Source organism: Madurella fahalii (assembly GCF_045866475.1).
Source record: "Madurella fahalii IFM 68171 DNA, scaffold_2, whole genome shotgun sequence".
In the NCBI taxonomy this organism is placed as follows: domain Eukaryota; kingdom Fungi; phylum Ascomycota; class Sordariomycetes; order Sordariales; genus Madurella; species Madurella fahalii.
Window position 1 is genome coordinate 7,664,450 of NW_027263972.1, and position 17,861 is coordinate 7,682,310.

Below are 17,861 nucleotides of genomic sequence, written 5' to 3' on the forward strand. Positions count from 1 at the left end.
CTCCCCTCCCTGCTCCGCGGCGCTCACAGACGCTGAATCAAGTCGCCTCCGGGACCGCTCATTGGCCTTGTGCCTGTAGTCCAGGGGCGTGGTCCTCTGCTTTGCAGAGGTTCCGCACGCTGACTGCCAGACCGGCTGCCATCCCATGCTCGAACCATACTGCTTTGGAGGCTGGGCGGCGGGCATGCTGCAGCTCATATTCCTTCCGTGGCGACTTGACGAAGTTAGCGCCTGCGTCCATTGAACCACTCTGCAACGTCAACTGTCCATTCCACCAAGTTCTGTCCGAGCGGAAGAGTGGGAATTTCCATCTCTCCAAGTCTCGGGCTTTGCCTTATCTTGTGATGATGCAATGATTGAGGGCTGGCTATATCGGCTCTTCCTGATGGCGTGTGTGTGTATTGCAACTGTGGGGATGTGGTGTCTTGCCACTTTGCGGCTTCATGCATGTGCAATGAGGAGCCAAAACCGTACACCATTCAACCACGGGCAATCTTTGGCGACATACCACGAGTTTGAGTTTCACCGGCTTATATTGAGGGTTTGTCTGGCCCGCATCTTCGGCTGGCTGTGCCGTGCAAATGCGTAATCGGCGCTCTGCAATTCGCAGTTGTAATCAATCCCACCGACCTACCTCGAGGTTCTCGACTTGGCGGCCAGAGGCGGACAGTTAGTTACAGCGCTGGCCGGCCCGGAAACACCTTATCCTGAAATGGGGACCTTCTCGGTCTCGCTGAGAAAACTAGCACCTTGAAAGCCCAGAGTAACTAAGCTCTGCCAGTCGCATGGAACCGTCAAACCGCTTGCGTGGTAGCGGTGCTGCCATGCTGCCATGCTGCCATGCTGCCATGCTGCCATGCTGCCATGCTGAGCGCTGTCAAACGCTGTCAAACGCTGTCAGACACTGTCCAATGCCGCCGAAGCCCCAAAAGGCCGAGCTAATTAAACCGCTGGGCTGCAGGGTGAGAAGCACAGACTGCTTCAGGGGTGAGCAACAAGGCTGAAGGGGGCCGGCTGCTCACGTGACCATATTATGTCAGCTGGCGACAATGGCGGCCCATCCCGCAACGACTCCATCGAGGCGGGCACAACAGGAGGAGGCGGTTGACACGTACGGCTTCGTCGATCCAGACACATACATATCCTTCACTCGAGTATCCATTGGCAGGTTCCCCCCATTTTATCGCCATTACCAAGAGGTTGTTTGCACATTCCTTTTCGTAGGTGAGCGCGTTATGCAGCCAAACACCACAGCAGACAGCTGCAGCATTCTGCGCCCTTCGATGTGGTTTCAACGTGCTGCAGCCATCCTGTCGCTCGCTCTCTTTGTCCTCCAGCCCCATCTTGACCACTTCTCACATCTCCCGCCAGGCAACTGAGACTCGTAATATCACTTCACCGTCCTGGCGCTGACTTGCGGGTTTCTCCGGAAAGAGCAGAAAAAGAAAGCAGAAAAAGATAATAAGATAGACCAAAGTTCACTTCACGAACCGAGCATCCTTTTTCTTCGCGATCAGTGCCGAGCTCATCGCCCACCACCAGAATCTCCGAGACCCGCGCCGGACCTTTTCTCTCCAGCGATATCCAGCGAACACGCCTCTCCGTCGGTGACGATACTTTTGCTGCTCGGCCCCGCACGACCCGCTGGTGAATGGCGCCCTGAGCGACCTTCACCCGTCCACTCGCCGCGGCAAAGACGCTCAGCAACACTGCATCCATGCCCGACCAAGATCTTGCTGTGTCCCATGCCAACCTTGCTCCCCCGAACTCTGAACCTCCTGCGATACCATACCGCCGTCCGTCGAACCCATCTCCTCCCAACCGCACGAGCTGCCGTCCCACCGCCCCGAGCCCCTTCGACCCTACCGCACCGTTACCTGTAGATGGCAGATGGTCGCCACCATCTGCTGCATACCTCGTCAAACCCGCTCTCTCTGAACGGCAGCTCTAGCAGCCAGATCGCAAACGGCCTCTTCCTAAATTCCCTGCTCTCCCACCTCATCGCTGCCCAGCCGTCGTCTCTCTCCAAGACCCCCGCCCCCGGCTCCGCGAGCCAGAACACGCGCGGCATGTACGGCCAGAACCACCAGCAGGGGCACAACTCCCGTATGAATGGCGCGCCCGGCCGGCAGCAGCCCATGCCCATGCTGTACAACTTCCAGCAGCAGTCGGCCCATGCGCATCAGGCCCACCCCCAACACCATCAGGGCATCCAACCGGACCACGGCGGCCATGGCGGTGGGGCGGGTATCATGGGCCATTCGGCCTTCTCGAGCGGCGTCTTGCCGAATGCTAGCCCCTTCTCCGGCAACGCCCTGCAGAACGGGACTACGACGAGGCAGGGCCAAGCCCAGCAGATCAATGAGCACTGGGCAGAACAGCTCCGGTTGCACAAGGAGGCCGAGCGCGCGCACGCTGCCATGACGGAGCAGCACCAACCTCACTACTACGCAAGGCTAAAGGCCGGTGAGAACCGGGGCATCGGCGGTGCTGCCCTGACCAGCGGGGGTTCGGCCCCCGCAGTCGACGGTGAAGACGATAGGAGAAGGCCTTTTCACTTGGACAAGTCCAACAAGCGCCAAGATTGGCACAATCTTGACATGAGCGGCCAAGGTTTGCGTGTTCTCGCACCGCCGCTGTTCCAATACGAGTTCCTGCAGGAACTCTATATCGCGTCCAACAGGCTGACCTATCTTCCTGCTGAAATTGGTAGACTGCGGCACCTGCGTCTCCTGGAGGCGTCGAACAACCTCATCTCGGAGCTGCCGCCCGAGATAGGCATGTGCACCAACCTCAAGACGCTTCTGCTCTTTGATAACCAAATCCGCGATCTACCGTACGAGCTTGGTTCGCTATACCTGCTTGAGATGCTCGGTATCGACGGTAACCCGCTGAACCCTTCCCTGAAGGAAGAAATTATGGAACGCGGCACAAAGAGCCTGGTAAACACTCTCCTTGAGCAGGCTCCTGGTTAGTACCCTCTTCTCCCTTTTGCATAGGCAGGACGAACCCCTGTCTAACGTTGTGAACCCGCAGTGCCTATGCCTCCCATCCCGAGGAAGCCGATTGTGGTGCAAGAAGACGTGTCACCGAACCTTGAACGGATCAAGATTCTTACGTGGAACATCCTCTGCGACAAATACGCAACTACCACCCTGTACGGCTACACGCCAACCGGCGCACTGTCGTGGGAGTACAGGAAGCAGAGGATCATTCAGGAAATCCGTGACCGGGATGCGGACATTCTCTGTCTCCAAGAAATTGCCACGGACGTCTTCCGCGACTTTTTCAGCCCCGAGCTTGCCCAGGACGGCTACAAGGGCGTGCAGTGGCCGCGACCAAAGGCAAAGACCATGGCCGAGAAGGATGCGCAGGCAGTCGACGGTTGTGCCGTCTTCTTTAAGGCTAGCAAGTGGATCCTGCTCGACAAGCAGCTCATTGACTACGCAAACATCGCCATCAACCGCCCCGACATGAAGAACCAGCACGACATCTTCAACCGGGTGATGCCAAAGGACAATATCGGCATAATCTGCCTCTTTGAGAGCAGGCAGACTGGTGCACGTGTCATTGTCGCAAACACGCACTTGGCCTGGGAACCGACGCTTGCCGACGTAAAGCTGGTCCAGACAGCCATCCTCATGGAGAACATTACTAGGCTGGCCGAGAAGTACGCCCGGTGGCCGCCGCTCAAGGACAAGAAGATGATCCAGCTGCCGCTCGAGGAAGGGGAGCAGAGGGCCGACGTTCCCGAGCCGGGCCCCTCGCAAGAGTACCGGAACAACACCGACATACCCCTCCTCGTCTGCGGCGACTACAACTCGACCCACGACAGCAGCGTGTACGAGCTCCTGTCCATGGGACGTGTCGCGCCTAACCACAGCGACTTTGGCGACCACCAATACGGCAGCTTCACGCGCGACGGCGTCGAGCACCCCTTCAGCATGCGCTCGGCCTACGTCCACCTCAACGGGACCCCCGACGAGCTCACGTTCACCAATTACGTGCCGGGCTTTGCCGAGGTCATCGATTACATCTGGTACTCGACCAACACGCTCGAGGTGGTGGAGCTGCTGGGTCCTCCGGACCGCCACCATCTCAAGCGCGTGCCGGGGTTCCCCAATTACCACTTCCCGGCGGATCATATCCAGATCATGGCCGAGCTGGTCATCAAGCCCAGGAAGGATAAGAAGATTGTGTCCGAGCCCGATTTCGGGTCGGGGAGCGGTGACCGGAGAGGATGAGTTTTGCCATCATTCCTCGTCCTTCTCGATCGAGTCATCATCTCGTCCTTTCCTGGGTCGGTTTGGTTTTTCGCGCATTCGGTGGGGTGGTCGGCAGGCAGGCAGGCAAGCAGGCAGGCAGGCACAATGGTGTTCTGGATTGAGATGGGGTCCCGTTTGGCCGGTTTGTTGGTTTTCACAGGGCGTGGACGGAAAGGGAGGGGGAATGAACATATGGATGGTTGTAACTGCCGGCCCCGGTGTCTGTCAGCTGGGCTGTTACAGGCTTGGTGAACTGACGAGGGATGAAGGGCAGAGAGGCAGGGAAAGGAAATGTGGATGTGGGGTTTTCTGAGGACATCATGTAGGAATATATGCCGGCTTTTTTTTGGTCGTCGTGTTTTTTTTTTTGCGCTCTGTTTCGCTCTTTGCTGTTAAGAAGGCTCCGGTCAATGGGATTGCTCGGTAATGGTCCAGGTGTTTGTGTGTTTTGATGTTGGTCTCGTCATCTCCGTCGGTATCATCAAACTTGGGCCAAACAGGGGCGCTACGTATGGAGGAGGGGAGTTGTCAGAGGGAGATGGTTCTGCAGGTGTTGCGGGTGTGTTCTCTTTCCTGGATTTGATATATCGAGCGAGCGTAGCAGCACCGAACGTGTGATGGCACGGCTTAGGCGCATCCCCTTATACACAGCAGTGAGGCGTTTTACTTGTTGGGTTTAAGGGGTATTTGAAAAGAATACATGCTCCAAGGGGGCAAGGCTTCTTAGAGTATACCTTACTTGGTTGGATATTCTCCATCTATTCTTGCTACATTGTGTGCTATGCCGTCAAAAATAAGGAGGATAAACACATAAACAGAGGTAGGTTACCGGCAAGCCAACCGTTCAGCCATACAATAAAAACATCGACTTGCCAGTACCAAGGCAGAGACTGCAGCACCGCCGCCAATCTTGCCAAATCATGCATTCATTCTCGGTTTCTCGTATTGGAACTATTGCAAGTTCCTCCCTGATGATAATAGTTACAAAAGAAAATAAGTTGCTACCGTGGGTTTCCACAGGTCCCAGTTCCAAATCATAACAGCCGGTATCCCTAACATCCGAGTGTAAGAAAACATCGCAGCCACAGCCCACTGTGTTGACATAAAGAAACCAAAAGAATGTCATGAGTTTCATAAATCGTCAAGCGGTACCGCGTCCTCCAACATCCCAAACCCTTGCCGAGACATGGCCGTCGGCGGCAACGACGCCTTCAAGTCCAGCTCGCCCAGCACATTCAGGTCCGAGACGGGGACATACAAGCACGCAATGCTTCCCACGCCCACGCAGACCGCATTCCACCACTCCTCTTGCTTCCCACCGCCCTCCCCGTCAAGCGCGACATAGCCCGCCCTCCTCCAGCTCATCACCTTCCTCCACCCCCTCTCCCACTCCTTGTTGTCCGCCATCAGCAGAGAGGTAGTAAGCTTGCCCACCCTACGCGGCCGCCAGAGCAGCAGCCACCTTCCGCCTAAAAACCTTCGCAATGACCTCTGGGTTCGGCCCGAACGAGCCCGCAGCCAGGACATCCCTTCTCTGCACCTTGACGAACACCACCGGCTGCGGCTTGGTCTTTGCCGCCTGGCCCTCCTTCCCGTCCTCGTTTTGTGCCCCCTTCTCCTGTTCCTTCTCCTTTTCTTTTCCCTTCTTTTCTTCTTCTTCTCCTCCTCCTCCTCGTCCTCGTCCTTCCTCTTCCCCTCCCGCCGCGCGTTCGCGCACGGCGCTGACGATCGCCTCGTACTCCTCGTCCGAGAACCCACCGCCAAAGAAGATGGCCTGCGGGACCTTGCGCTTGGGCGGGTCGGTCGCGGTGGCGTTGGTGCCGAGGCCCGAGGTGGGCAGGATAGTGAGGTTGCCTGCGACGAGGGCCGGCAGCTCGGCGAGGGCTGAGGGGAGGGTGAGGCAGCAGTGGACCACTTTTTTTGTTTTGTGTGTTCCCGGATCAGTAAGAGGGCGGTTGGGATAGTCAATATAATAGGGGTAGCATGCGTGTTATGGTTTGGGAGGGGAAGTTCACGGTAGGTGTGAGCGAAGAGACCCTCGGGGCGGGGAAGGGAGTGGGAAAGTACCTTCAATATCGGGGAGCAGCTTCTCGGCAACGGCCTCGGCAATCTTGGGATCCTTGCCGTAGGTTGCGACGGGGATGGGGTTGGTTGGGCTAGCCATGGCGAGGAGATATCAAGGGATATAAGTAAGGACGCGATCGCAAGGTACGTGTGGGTGAACAACACGATGGGGCAGTGCAGGGGGCTTCAGGCGGGGTGAGGGTGCTACACCTCCCCTTGGCTTGAGCCAGGTGTTCTTGATGAAATGAGAAATGGATATGCAAGATCCTTCGGCTGAAGAGAGGCTCGAAAATAGCAGGTGTCCGGTATCCAGCCGTCTGGGATCGGAGTGGACACCACCCGGCCTTGGTGAATCATGTATTTATATACTCCGATTTCTACGACTTCACATGACCGCTCTACCACGACCACGCAAGCCGCCATATCGGATTTGTGAAAGTTATGTGCCGACAAACTCTGTCGGCTTTCCTACCATCACCAGAGTACCATCGTGAAGTGGTACGGCAGCTCAGTCACCGACCACTGCCTCGAGGAGGCGAGCAGCAAGGCCGTGTGGTCTAACGGGCTGGCGTCGTGGCGTCCCGCAGCCATCGGCATTGGATGCGGAGGTGATGGAAAGGGAAGCAGCTTGCACCAGTCAGATCGTGAAGGGCTGGATATCTCGGGCGGAGGTTGGATGGACGTCGGTTGGGGGAAGCCCGTTCGCCTTCCCGTCCGACTCAGCCGCTCGTCTTCTTTCCCCGCTTTTGCGGTCGTGGCATCCATTCGCCTTGTACCGTGTACAGCACAGCCTCTCAATTGCAGAGAGCATTTCCAAAGAGTCGGGGTAAGACGACATGTGATGTTCATCTTGTACCCAGGTTTAATTCCGGCGTCAATGCCCGGAGAGGCCGTTGGACGCCACCAGGTGCTCCGAGTGGATCGAGAGTCGTGTTTACTATGAATAGCCCAAGGCGACGCGTGTGCACTTAGCCTCGTTTTGCCTAACCTGCCTCGCCTGCTAGTTGTTGAGCCGGTGATGCGGTCGACGTACCAATGACTGTTAGCCTCGCAGTGGCAGACAGTGGCTAGACACTTGCCGCATTTTATCCATCATATTAGGATCCAGGCTAAGAGGATTGATTGTGCAGAATACGATAATGCAGGAAGATGGTTTGTGCGTGCGTGCTTCGAATTCGTATCTGATGGCCCTAGTCAACTGACTCAACTCGAGCCACACTAGACCAGCAAGCTCTCACCGCTGTCTCACTCTCCCGCAGACTGTCGATCGATGGCTTCCTGCATTGAGACATCCGCCCTTCCGCCTGCCAACATAAGCAATAAATGCCAGAAAAGCCCTGCGACCCTTATGTTCTCACTCCGCTCAGACAATCACGGTCCTTGGGGCCAACCGGCCGGTATCGCCAATGCTGTGTCACGCCTTCAGCAACCTAGTAACATCACAGGTGCTAAACATCAAATCTGTATTGTTACAACCAGCTGAAGCTGGACTCATCAACTTCCACTACCAACATCAGGTAGGTAGGCGCGATTATGAAAGACACGAAGCAGATCAACCCGCAGCACGCTCGCGTTACCCATGTCCGTCGATAGACCGCTTGTGAATCCGACCAAACTGCACCTCCTTTCAAACGCAGACATCCCTGTCATACGATAGACCTCCTACACAACCGCTATTAATACTTCGCGAACTGTACCTCCCCATCTACGAAAGGAAAAATAAATAAATAATAAATCCCAGAACACCCCGCCTCGCTAGAAAAGACCAAGGATCCTTATCCCAAGATAGAGATCCAAGAATATCAGAAAGCATTGCTGACAAACTGCCAGAGACAAAAGAAAAGTTGTGTGCAGTGGTGTGAGGTTCTGCCCAATCTGGTCTTGTTTCCCGCCTCCTGAGGAAATTCATCATTCGTAGGTGCCCCTAAATTCCCCCAGTACAGAATACGGAGGCTAAACAGCAGGGCAGAGGAAGATCCAAGAACCAAGACATACTCCGTAAAAGATGCTAAATGCTTGTTGGCAGACCCTTTTTTATAAGTGCAACAAAGGAAACAAAACAAGACGAGTCAGGTTGGCATGAAGGCAGAAGGCAGAACACGCTGTGACCGAGCGAGCTCGGCGTGCCAAACCCCTTGGGAACCATCGGCCTCATATCACATCAACATCCCCCGAGTCCATGTCACACTACCTTGGAATCGTGTTGAAGTCCAAGTCTGGTCCCATGGTGCCGATCCCCAGAGTCCCCAGCGTGCTCATATCCGAATTGGCTCGTTGAAGAGCCTGAAAGTCGCCCACTGTGCGTAAGTGCGGTAACCCGATAGCAAAACTGTTCGATCTTTGTGGTGGCGGCGCCCTCGCTAACAGGTTATTGCTGCCAACCGCCTGAGCGAGGCTTGTGCCTATTCCCGTGGCGAGCCCCTGGTTGAGATGCATTTGCGATGCAAGGCTTATGTTGGGTGGTGGATTGATGTTGTTTGCATTCAATGCCTGCACCTGAGGATTCGAACTTGGGAATGGCGATAATGGCGCATGCTGGGGATGTTGTGGTGGCTGCGTATTCAATCCCCCGGCGGGGCCCAGAGATGGAGGAGGCGCATGGCTTATCGGGCTCATGACCATCTCAGGCATGGAGGTGAAGTCCGTCTGCAAGCTGTGAGGTATCTCTATGCCCGGAGACATGATCGCCGGTGAACTAGCAAAGGGCGAGTTCATGTCGTTGCTGCTCGGAGGCGCACCACTGGGGCTGTTAGAGTCCGAGCTCATCTCATCGAGGCGTGGGATAGCGAATTTGTTGTCAAAGTCGCTAGCCGGATACTGCGCCATGCCAGCATTCCCGAACCCGTCAAAGATATCAATGTTGCAGGCGGTGTTCTCGGGAGCGTTCCGCAGCATCGGGCTCGCCAGAGACGGGAGCGTGGACTGAACCTTGCTCAGCAACAGCGGGAGGAAACGATGGTCCCCGCTGCGAAGAACCGTGATGATGTTGAGGATCTTGCGAAGCTGATCGTGAGGCCCGGGTGTGAACGGAGTCCTAGGAGCCGGTTGTGAGGCAAGTATCTCGGTCAAGGCACAGGTGACATTGAGAAGATGCTCAAAGAGGCCGAGGCCATGCAAGCCGAGATTGCCGGGGAAATGGGATACCATCGGGAGCAGCTCGTTGATGGTATCCAGATACGGAAGCCCCGAGTCGTTCCCGTTACCATTCGCCATACTCAATTCCCAAGCCTTGTGCTTGAGCCATTGCTGATTTACTTGCATTTCTGACAGTTGAGCCTGTGTGTCGTTGAGATAGGGGGGCAGAACTTCCTGGAGCTGCTTCTCCAAGGTTGCGAGATACGAGTCGGAGCATTCACGCTTCGTCTTCATCCACAGAGGGACAAGGACCTCGTCGAACCCACGGAACAGATCGATCTGGCGCAGGAAGGTTGGGGTGTGGTGCATGAAAAGGTCCGTGGGATGGTCACCAGGGTTGGGTGGGTTGATGGTGGCTTGGAGCGTCAAGGGGCGATGGTACTGCAGGGCATAGGCGCTGCAGGAGACGCTTGTCAGCTTCAAACATCAGGACCAATCGAGCGCACGAGCCCGCCACTTACCGTTCGGTTATGAAAAGTACCCAGAAGAGCCGCCTGCGCCTTGATGCATCGATGCTGTCGTTGCTATCATACTGCATGTAGGCCTGCTCCTCATTCATCCTGACCATATGCGCCAGGGTAGTGGCCTCGCGCAGATGAAACCACGCCTTTTCGTGCATTTCGAGACCGTGGTGGACGGCGAACAGGAAATAGCTCGTGCAGAGGCTGTTGATGGTCGGTGACGCCACGTAGTCGAAGCCTTTGCGGACGCGGATCGTTTCCTCCATAAGGAGCGTGCTAGTGACGATGTTCCCGCCGAACATCATGTCCGGATTGAAGGGGTCGTTCATGGGCATTCCCATGGTCGGCAATACCATTCCCGGCTGCAGGCAGACGAACGCGCACAGCGACGTCAGGAGACAGTAGGTGTCCAGATTATGGTCCATGTACATGGCATCCTGTTCGAGGCGCTGGCGGTCGAGGACGGGCATTGTCGGATACATGTGTGCGAAGAAGAACTCGATGCACGCCTTGAGCGTCTCCTTGGTCAAAAGCCTCGGGGTCGGCGCGAGAGTTGGGCTCGATGCGGCGCCGCTGATGCCGCCTTGCAGCTTTGCCGAGAGGCTGGTTTGCCGCTGCGTCTCCTTCAACTCGTTGATAACCTTGGCGCGCGAGCCCTTTGGGCCCTTCTTCTGCGGAATCGCATTGTATGTGCACGCCAGCTGCGAGGCCGAGCAATTGCGGCACGGGTTGATACCATCGCACCTAACCTTGCGACGATGGCAGGCGTCGCAGGCCCGTTTTACCGCCGTCGTCATGATTCCGATCGAGTTGGTGTTGCCGGCGGACCGTTCAATTGTTGAATTCGGCGACCGGGAGCCCGTGTCACAGCAGCCGCATCCACCGTCTTTTTGAGACGAGATCCAGTGCGCCGGAACGGGTTGGGGCGATGGTGCGCAATCGTGGAGACTCCAGAATGTCAATTGCAGACGATCTGGGGTTGAATCGGCCCGTCAGACTGGTCGGCAAGATCGCGGGGACCGCAAGATAGGCCGTGGGCAACCTCCGACTGGCAGAGCAGCGGCCCCTCGCGAAAATGCAGGATGAAAGGGCGATATGTTGCCCTCTGTGCTGCAGCCGACAGCTCGAGTCCAGGCACGATGTGTTGCGATGTTTTTGACCGTCAAGCGACAAGACAGCAAGGCAGAATGGCGATAAAGGGGAGGGACGGGAAATGAAAGAGATGGGACGGAAGCCAGTCAGGGTCGGGTGAAAAGCGAGGAGCGTTCGGATTCAAGGGGGTGGATGGGCCCCCGTTCAGTGGGATCACTTAATTTGCAGGCCGGGGGACCCGTCTGCTCGCTGGCTCCCCTGGCCTGTGCGCTGCAGACGGCGGTCGAGGCAAGCTGAACCACTCAGAAGCGAGATTGAACGCCTCTTCCGTGCTCGACAAAACGGACTTTACCATTTCAGCCCAGCAAGCACGAGGCGCATGAGGAATAATTTTGCTGCCTTTCCCCCAGCCTGTCCCACTGCTGGCTGGAGAGCATCAACAAGGCTATTGGCTTGCTTGTCTGCGCTCGTCGTGTTGTGCAACACCACGTCCTGGCCGACACCGCCTTGCACCGCTCTGCACCACTGACACCCACCAAAGCGCCTTTGTTCTGTGATGTATACACGAAACTAGCTGAGCGCCGAAGTTCGATCGGCAGGCCCTCCCGAATCTTGTCCTAAACCCGTGTTTAAGATCTGAATATGTCTCACTGTCTGCCCCTCGCGGCCAGACCGTTGGATCGACGGGTGGTGGGGAGGAGATGCCGCGCTGTGCACGATGCAGCACAGGTGCCCTTGGCCGCCTCAGCTCAATTTTGTTCCCGGGTGATAGTTAGAATGGCGCTTGAAAACTGACCGCCAGCGCGGACATATCACATCCTAGTGTAGTGCGCCACTGCGATCAGAGCGCCGTATTTGGGGTTGCCACAATTCAATGAACTGTCTAGTGCAGCAGGAGATGTCAGTCTCATTCAAGAGCCCATCTTGGAGTATCGCAACTTATGCTCCTTACGTGCCTAGGTCGAGGGACGCATTCCGAGAACCCCTCAGAAGGCGGCACAAACGGAGAGAGCGTGAGAAACGGATAAGCATTGCTGCATTGATTGACTTGGGCCGTTTTGGCCCGAAAGACACAGCCAATGGCAAGCCGCATGACCGGCAGATTTAATGCGCTTGCGATTATGCATTAGGAAGGTGCTTCCTGCATACTTCAATTTCCGTTAGCCACGCTAATCACGGAGCCCTGAGTTCCTCCCTTCAGACAACAGTGTCGGCATTGGACAAGCCCGCTGCCATCGCTGTTTTTGCTTTCATTCACTCGACCCGACAGCTTTGCAAGGCATTGCATTGTGTCCATCAAGGTTCATTTCCGATGTGGCTTGCGCAGCCTCGAATTAGTACAAACATGCCCGCCCAACGAGACTACGTGTATTCGTATCGAAAACCCATGCAAGTGCAGCTCTGGTTCTTTTTTTGTGAGCCCGCAGCTGCCAAGCGCCAGCGTGTCCGGGATGGGAGTGCAGGCAAACTCAGCATCTGCCGGAAACCCTCACAATCATCCCCGCTGGTGAATTGTGCTGCTTGACAGGATCACCCATATTGCACGTCTCGATTGCCGGTTTCCTTGCCATTTACATCGTACGTGTACATTGAGAGATCCGAGACGGCGGGTCAGGGCAAGGCCCACAAAGATTCCAACCCTGCGGTACTGCGAGACATCATCCGAAATGATGTCCAAAAAGGGTGCGCGCACCGTGCACGCTGACCTGAAAACAAAGAAAAAGCCACCCAGTCCGTTTTTGTGTTTGATAAATATTGTGCTCATTCCCATGACGGAGCCGTTTCTCCAAGCTTACCGCGCGGGGAAACAAGAAACGGGAACGACGTCGCATTGGAGCGCGGGAAAAGCTGGGGTTTGACGGAAGCAAGGTCTTGGGATGCGGAGAGTCCCAGCGCGTGCGGCCCTCGCCCCTCACAGTCGGACCGAAAAGGCTGACGGCCGCCTCGTTCTTGTTGCCCACACGTACAGAACTGTTTCCACCGTCTATTGAGATCTCAAGTTCCCAGCCTCATTCCTTGGCATTTAGCTCGCGCTGCCAGGTAGGAACGTCAACCGCCAGTCGTGCACAGCAGACAGCGCACCACGTCAAGAATGCATACACGTGTAGTTTGCTCGTGAGTGCAATCCCCTGTTGATCTACCGATTGAGCCCACAGGGCTGATAGCGGTGAACTCGGCCTCACTTGCCACTGAGCTACCTGGCACAGGTCTCAGCCTTGTTCGTTTCCCCCAAGGTTTCTTCGAAATGTCATGAACATGAAACGCAACCCAACGCCCGTGGAAATCCCATACCCCAGGCTCGGTCAAAACAACCATTGACGTCTTTGCCCCAGAGTTCGGAGCGATTGCGGGGTGGGCATGCACCTAACTCCTTGGTGCCATCTTTCTTGTTCGCGAAGATCGAACCATCGGCCGATTTTACAGAACTAAACGTTGCAGTTGCCCAGCACCCACCAAGCGAAGCTGTCATCAGTAGGCCCGAAGCACGCAACACTTGGCTCATTCTGCGCCGCCGTCGACAACCATCAGCAAACAAGCCTGGCGACAAGCCCGACATTCTGCTGCACCACGCTAACCCAACTTCAGCTGTCAATGTCCAGTTGAAAGTTGGGGTTCGGACCGATGTTCATGCCGAGCTCGTCCTTCTCCATCATTCGTCTCCGCAGTTTTCGCTACACCCGGCAGCATTGCGCTGTCGTAGACATCGCTCGGCCATGGAAGTGCCGGGTCCGGCCGGAGGTGAAGGACGGTATTTAGCTTCGCTTACAGCGTCGATACTAAACGGGGTTACAAGCCGCGGTCGGCACACGGACGGGGATGTCACTCTTCCCCAATCCATACATGACCTCCGCGCGCTTGCATCGCTACGCGCATATCCAGTCGGTCCTTTGTTCCCTGGCCCTTGGGCATTAAAGGCAGAGAATATCGTCCGCTGCGAGAGCATCACTTTCCACGTGCTTCATTGGCCCAGGAATGACGAGCAGAGAGATCTGACACAAGGAACCATCTCCACGTGTGAATGACTTGGTGCAGGGTAGGATGATCCACGAAAGCAGTCGGGCCGTGATGCTGTGTCGAAAGAGCCTCCATCGCTTTGGTGATATTTGATTGCCTCCAAACAAGTACATCCCGTCGCCGGCTAGCAAGAACCCAGCACATTATAATCCCTCACCTAATGTATGACCCAAGAAGCACCGAGAACGCCAAAACACCTACCAACCAACCCTAACCATTTCCATCCACATCCCACCCGCTTACAACTCCCACTTGTGCCTCTTAGGCAGATACCTCACCCAGGGCGCGCAATTACCCACGTCACCGTCCTTACCATAATCCTGCGCCGGCACGAATTGACCCGTCTGTAAGCTCCCCTTGATGAAATAGTGATACCAGGCCTCGTGCAGCACATCCCTCTGCCCGCCACCATTGCACTTGAGCACCACCTTCCCACCGCTAAACCGCTCGAGCGCCTTTTGCACGTCGGCCAGGGGGTAGTGCCGCCGCGGATGCGGCACGATGCCCGCCTTCTCGAGGGCGCGGTACGTGTCGAGCGTGCGGAAGAGCGCCGCCGCCCGCGTGAAGTAGTCGACTACCTCGAGCCCCGGCGTGTGCGAACCGCCGTAGCACTTCGGGGAGAGCGTGTTGATGCATGTCGCGTGCTTGTTGTATTCATGTTGCCAGAGGCGCGAGTTGGAGCCCCTGTTGTAAGAAACGGATTAGGATTCTGTCTTCGTTTCCTAGGGTCGCCTGAGGATGACTTACGACGCTGCTAGCCAGTAGCGGTCCATGAACTCCAACAGCTCGTCCTGGCCGTAATACTGCAGAACGGCCGTGATGTTGGTGTAGTGTGGGGTCATGCGGCAGAACTGGTCGTAGGTACCGTCGCAGAGATCGGGCCTATTCGTTACAACATACTGATTAGCGGCTTGCCTTTTTCCCTTGTCGGCGGTGTCCCCAGAGTAGACGTTGCCCCTTTTCTTGCAGATCATGAAAAGAGACTGCCTAGATTCCGTACCATAGCCCGTGCAAAGTCCAGTCCTCCTCAGCGCCACCAGCATGCACCTGCTGATCCCAGAACTGAGTGAGTAACATCCGGCCCCCAGGATGCACAAAACAGCACGAGTCTTCGGCGATCGGGGTATTATTGTGGCAGCTCATGGGCCCGTCGATCGGGCAGGACGGGGCGCCGCTGAGCGGCTCGTAGGGCGGGACAACGTGCAGGCCGCTGCTGAAGAGGGGAAGCTGCGAAACGAAGTTGCTGGCGTAAGAAAAGATGGCGCGCATCGAGGGCGCCATCGCGCTCCCGGAGATTGATGGCCGTCAAGGATTGACGTGCCAAATGCGTCGATTATGGGTTGCTGATCCGAGCGAAGACCCAGAATTGAGACACCGATGAAATAAATGGAGAATGGGCGCGGCCTCGATGGAGCTGAGGACGAAGTTGAGGACGGGAGACCTCATTGTCCCACGCTGTAAGGCTGAGCCAGACAGGCCTGTCATTGGTTATAGTGGGCTTGGCGCGCCTCCTGGAGGCTCATCAACACCTCTGAGATTACACTTAGATGCAGGGATGCGCCAAGTCGAAAGGTCACTGACCAACTCCATACAATGCACAGAATCCGTTGTGGATATTTAAGAAGCTGGAGAACAAATATCATCTCATCTAGTCTTCACCCGCCACATGACGCAGCAACTGGAATCCCAGCGCTATCCGGACCGCCACCACCATCACCATCTTGTGGACTGTATTTATGCCTATAGTCTCACCTAACAATCAATAAAATAAGAAACAAGAAAATGGCTCCCGATCCCCCAGGCTTCTTTCCCCCATCCCTCACCATTCCGCCACTCACCCCTCCCCACAAACAAACCTTCATCCTCCTCCACGGCCGGGGCTCCAGCGCATCCAAATTCGGCCCTCCCTTCCTCTCAACCGTCTTTCGCGACCCAGCAGCCACCCAAAAGACAACCATAACTCTCCAAACCGCCTTTCCCAACGCAAAGTTCGTCTTTCCCGTTGCCCCGCGCAGCCGCGCCACAATCTACAAGCGCAGCATCATCAACCGTACGTCAAATCCGAGTTGCCCTCTCAACTTTCACGTCCGTTTCAGGGGCCGAAGCGGTAAAGAAATGGCTCCCGAGCCCAGAGCGGCCGCTCCGGGACCCCATTCCGCAACCATCTGAGAGGAGGACTCACACATGACTAACATGGTTGGGTAGAGTGGTTCGACTCGTGGCACATGGACCTCGACCCCGACCTCGACACTAGTATCGACACAGATGCGCTCCCCTACCTCTACTATCATCATCATCATCATCAGGAGCAGCAGCAGCAGCAGAAACAGCAACAGGGGGGGCGGCCGCGGCGGCGGCAGAATAAGTATCATCAACTCGGGCACGAGGAATGGCGCGCAGTCGACGGTCTGCGTGAGACCGTGGCCCATCTCCACGGCCGGATCCGCGAGGAAGCTGCGTTGGTCGGTGGGTCGGGAAACGTATTCCTCGGCGGCATCAGTCAGGGGTGTGCGGCCGGGTTGGTGACGATGCTGCTTTGGGAGGGCGAAAAGCTGGGGGGTTACTTGGGGATATGCGGATGGTTGCCTTTTGAGAGGGCGGTGAGGAGAGCCATCGATGATGGGGTCCACATAAACCGGGAAGAAGGAGGGGAAAGTGCGTGGGAAGACGACTTTGATCCGTTTGAGCGGGAGGAGAGCGACGGGGAAGATGAGCCAGTGGATGTCGCCGCTCGCGCTGTCAAGGTGCTGAGAGAAAGCCTAGAGTGGGATGACAACTCGCCCACCTTCCGTCCGCTATCGTTTGATACCCCAATTCTCCTTGGGCACGGGACGGAGGATACAAAGGTTCCTATCGCTCGTGGGAGGGAAGCAGCCGAGTGCTTGAAAGCTGCGGGGCTCGATGCTTCGTGGAAGGAGTATCACGGCCTGGGTCACTGGTACTCGGCGGAGATGCTTACAGATATGACATCTTTTCTGAGAAGCCGGGCTGGCTGCGAGAGCGAATGAGAAATGGTCATGACTGGCATTACTGCATTATACGGAGCCTCTTGCTCCTAAACTACTTGTTAACCCAACCTCCCCCCCTTCCTAGCGTATGCATGACTACAAACCCAGACCGCCAAACAAAGAGCCCTCAACACCCAAACACCCGTTCTGACAAGCCCATTCAGAGACCGCAGTTGGTAAGAGGCACCTGCGCGACAGCGGCATCGACACGGCCCAACGCCTCAGCCCGTCCGTTGGTCAGGTCGTTCATAGCTTGGAGACCAAGGTTGAGGCCTTGAGCGGCGTGGTCAATAGCCAAGACATGGATGGTCTTGCCGTTGTACGTGACCGACCAGCAGGTACCGCAGTTGGGCGAGTTCCAGGAGGCAATAGCTTCGGCGCCGCCAATGTACGGGAAGTTCTTCACATCGCCCTGGACCCTCCAGTTGTACTTCCACATGACGCCATTAGTGCCGTCCGAGCAAGCCACCGCAGTGAGGGAACGGTTAGCATCATCGTAGCCGGTATCGTACGAGACTGTGTGGCGGCGGTGGTGTCAGTCAGGTGTCTCCTCGACTGGGTGCTGGCAGGGAAAAGTGAGGCAAGCGAGGGCCGACATACCTGTGGTTGCCGAGGCAGCGGCGAAGACTGAGAGGATGCTGAGGATCTTGGAGAACTGCATTATGACAGACTGGGTCGTGGAGTGAAGATGGGGGAAGCGAAGATCGATGATGAAGAAGATCTGTGGAATGAGGCTGAGTGTTTGGAGAAGACTGTTTCTTGAGATGTGATGGCTAATTGAACTGCTGATGCTGTTCTGACGATGATCGAGCCAAGAGAAG

At 56.3% G+C, this 17,861-nt stretch overlaps 7 protein-coding genes across 7 annotated transcripts; 2 read left to right on the plus strand and 5 right to left on the minus strand.

Moving 5' to 3' along the window:
* Positions 1-1,883: 1,883 nt before the first annotated feature.
* On the plus strand, positions 1,884-4,244 carry CCR4 (Glucose-repressible alcohol dehydrogenase transcriptional effector; the record flags this gene model as incomplete). The annotated part of the gene is made up of 2 exons (XM_071060449.1): positions 1,884-2,970; positions 3,037-4,244. 2 exons carry the CDS (start codon positions 1,884-1,886, stop codon positions 4,242-4,244), a joined length of 2,295 nt encoding a protein of 764 aa, XP_070916550.1.
* A 1,152-nt stretch (positions 4,245-5,396) lies between these two features.
* MFIFM68171_05030 (uncharacterized protein) lies at positions 5,397-5,672 on the minus strand (the record flags this gene model as incomplete). Its single annotated transcript, XM_071060450.1, has 1 exon — positions 5,397-5,672. One exon carries the CDS (start codon positions 5,670-5,672, stop codon positions 5,397-5,399), a length of 276 nt encoding a protein of 91 aa, XP_070916551.1.
* Positions 5,673-5,700: 28 nt separating this feature from the next.
* On the minus strand, positions 5,701-6,429 carry MFIFM68171_05031 (uncharacterized protein; the record flags this gene model as incomplete). The annotated part of the gene is made up of 2 exons (XM_071060451.1): positions 5,701-6,179; positions 6,333-6,429. The coding sequence occupies 2 exons, from the start codon at positions 6,427-6,429 to the stop codon at positions 5,701-5,703; spliced, it is 576 nt and encodes a 191-aa protein (XP_070916552.1).
* A 2,087-nt stretch (positions 6,430-8,516) lies between these two features.
* Positions 8,517-10,722, minus strand: MFIFM68171_05032 (uncharacterized protein; the record flags this gene model as incomplete). The annotated part of the gene is made up of 2 exons (XM_071060452.1): positions 8,517-9,861; positions 9,926-10,722. 2 exons carry the CDS (start codon positions 10,720-10,722, stop codon positions 8,517-8,519), a joined length of 2,142 nt encoding a protein of 713 aa, XP_070916553.1.
* A 3,549-nt stretch (positions 10,723-14,271) lies between these two features.
* RBT7 (Ribonuclease T2 precursor (RNase T2)) lies at positions 14,272-15,313 on the minus strand (the record flags this gene model as incomplete). Its single annotated transcript, XM_071060453.1, has 3 exons — positions 14,272-14,716; positions 14,780-14,914; positions 15,033-15,313. 3 exons carry the CDS (start codon positions 15,311-15,313, stop codon positions 14,272-14,274), a joined length of 861 nt encoding a protein of 286 aa, XP_070916554.1.
* Positions 15,314-15,814: 501 nt separating this feature from the next.
* MFIFM68171_05034 (uncharacterized protein) lies at positions 15,815-17,040 on the plus strand (the record flags this gene model as incomplete). The annotated part of the gene is made up of 2 exons (XM_071060454.1): positions 15,815-16,082; positions 16,238-17,040. 2 exons carry the CDS (start codon positions 15,815-15,817, stop codon positions 17,038-17,040), a joined length of 1,071 nt encoding a protein of 356 aa, XP_070916555.1.
* Positions 17,041-17,200: 160 nt separating this feature from the next.
* On the minus strand, positions 17,201-17,701 carry MFIFM68171_05035 (uncharacterized protein; the record flags this gene model as incomplete). Its single annotated transcript, XM_071060455.1, has 2 exons — positions 17,201-17,556; positions 17,641-17,701. 2 exons carry the CDS (start codon positions 17,699-17,701, stop codon positions 17,201-17,203), a joined length of 417 nt encoding a protein of 138 aa, XP_070916556.1.
* Positions 17,702-17,861: the final 160 nt, after the last annotated feature.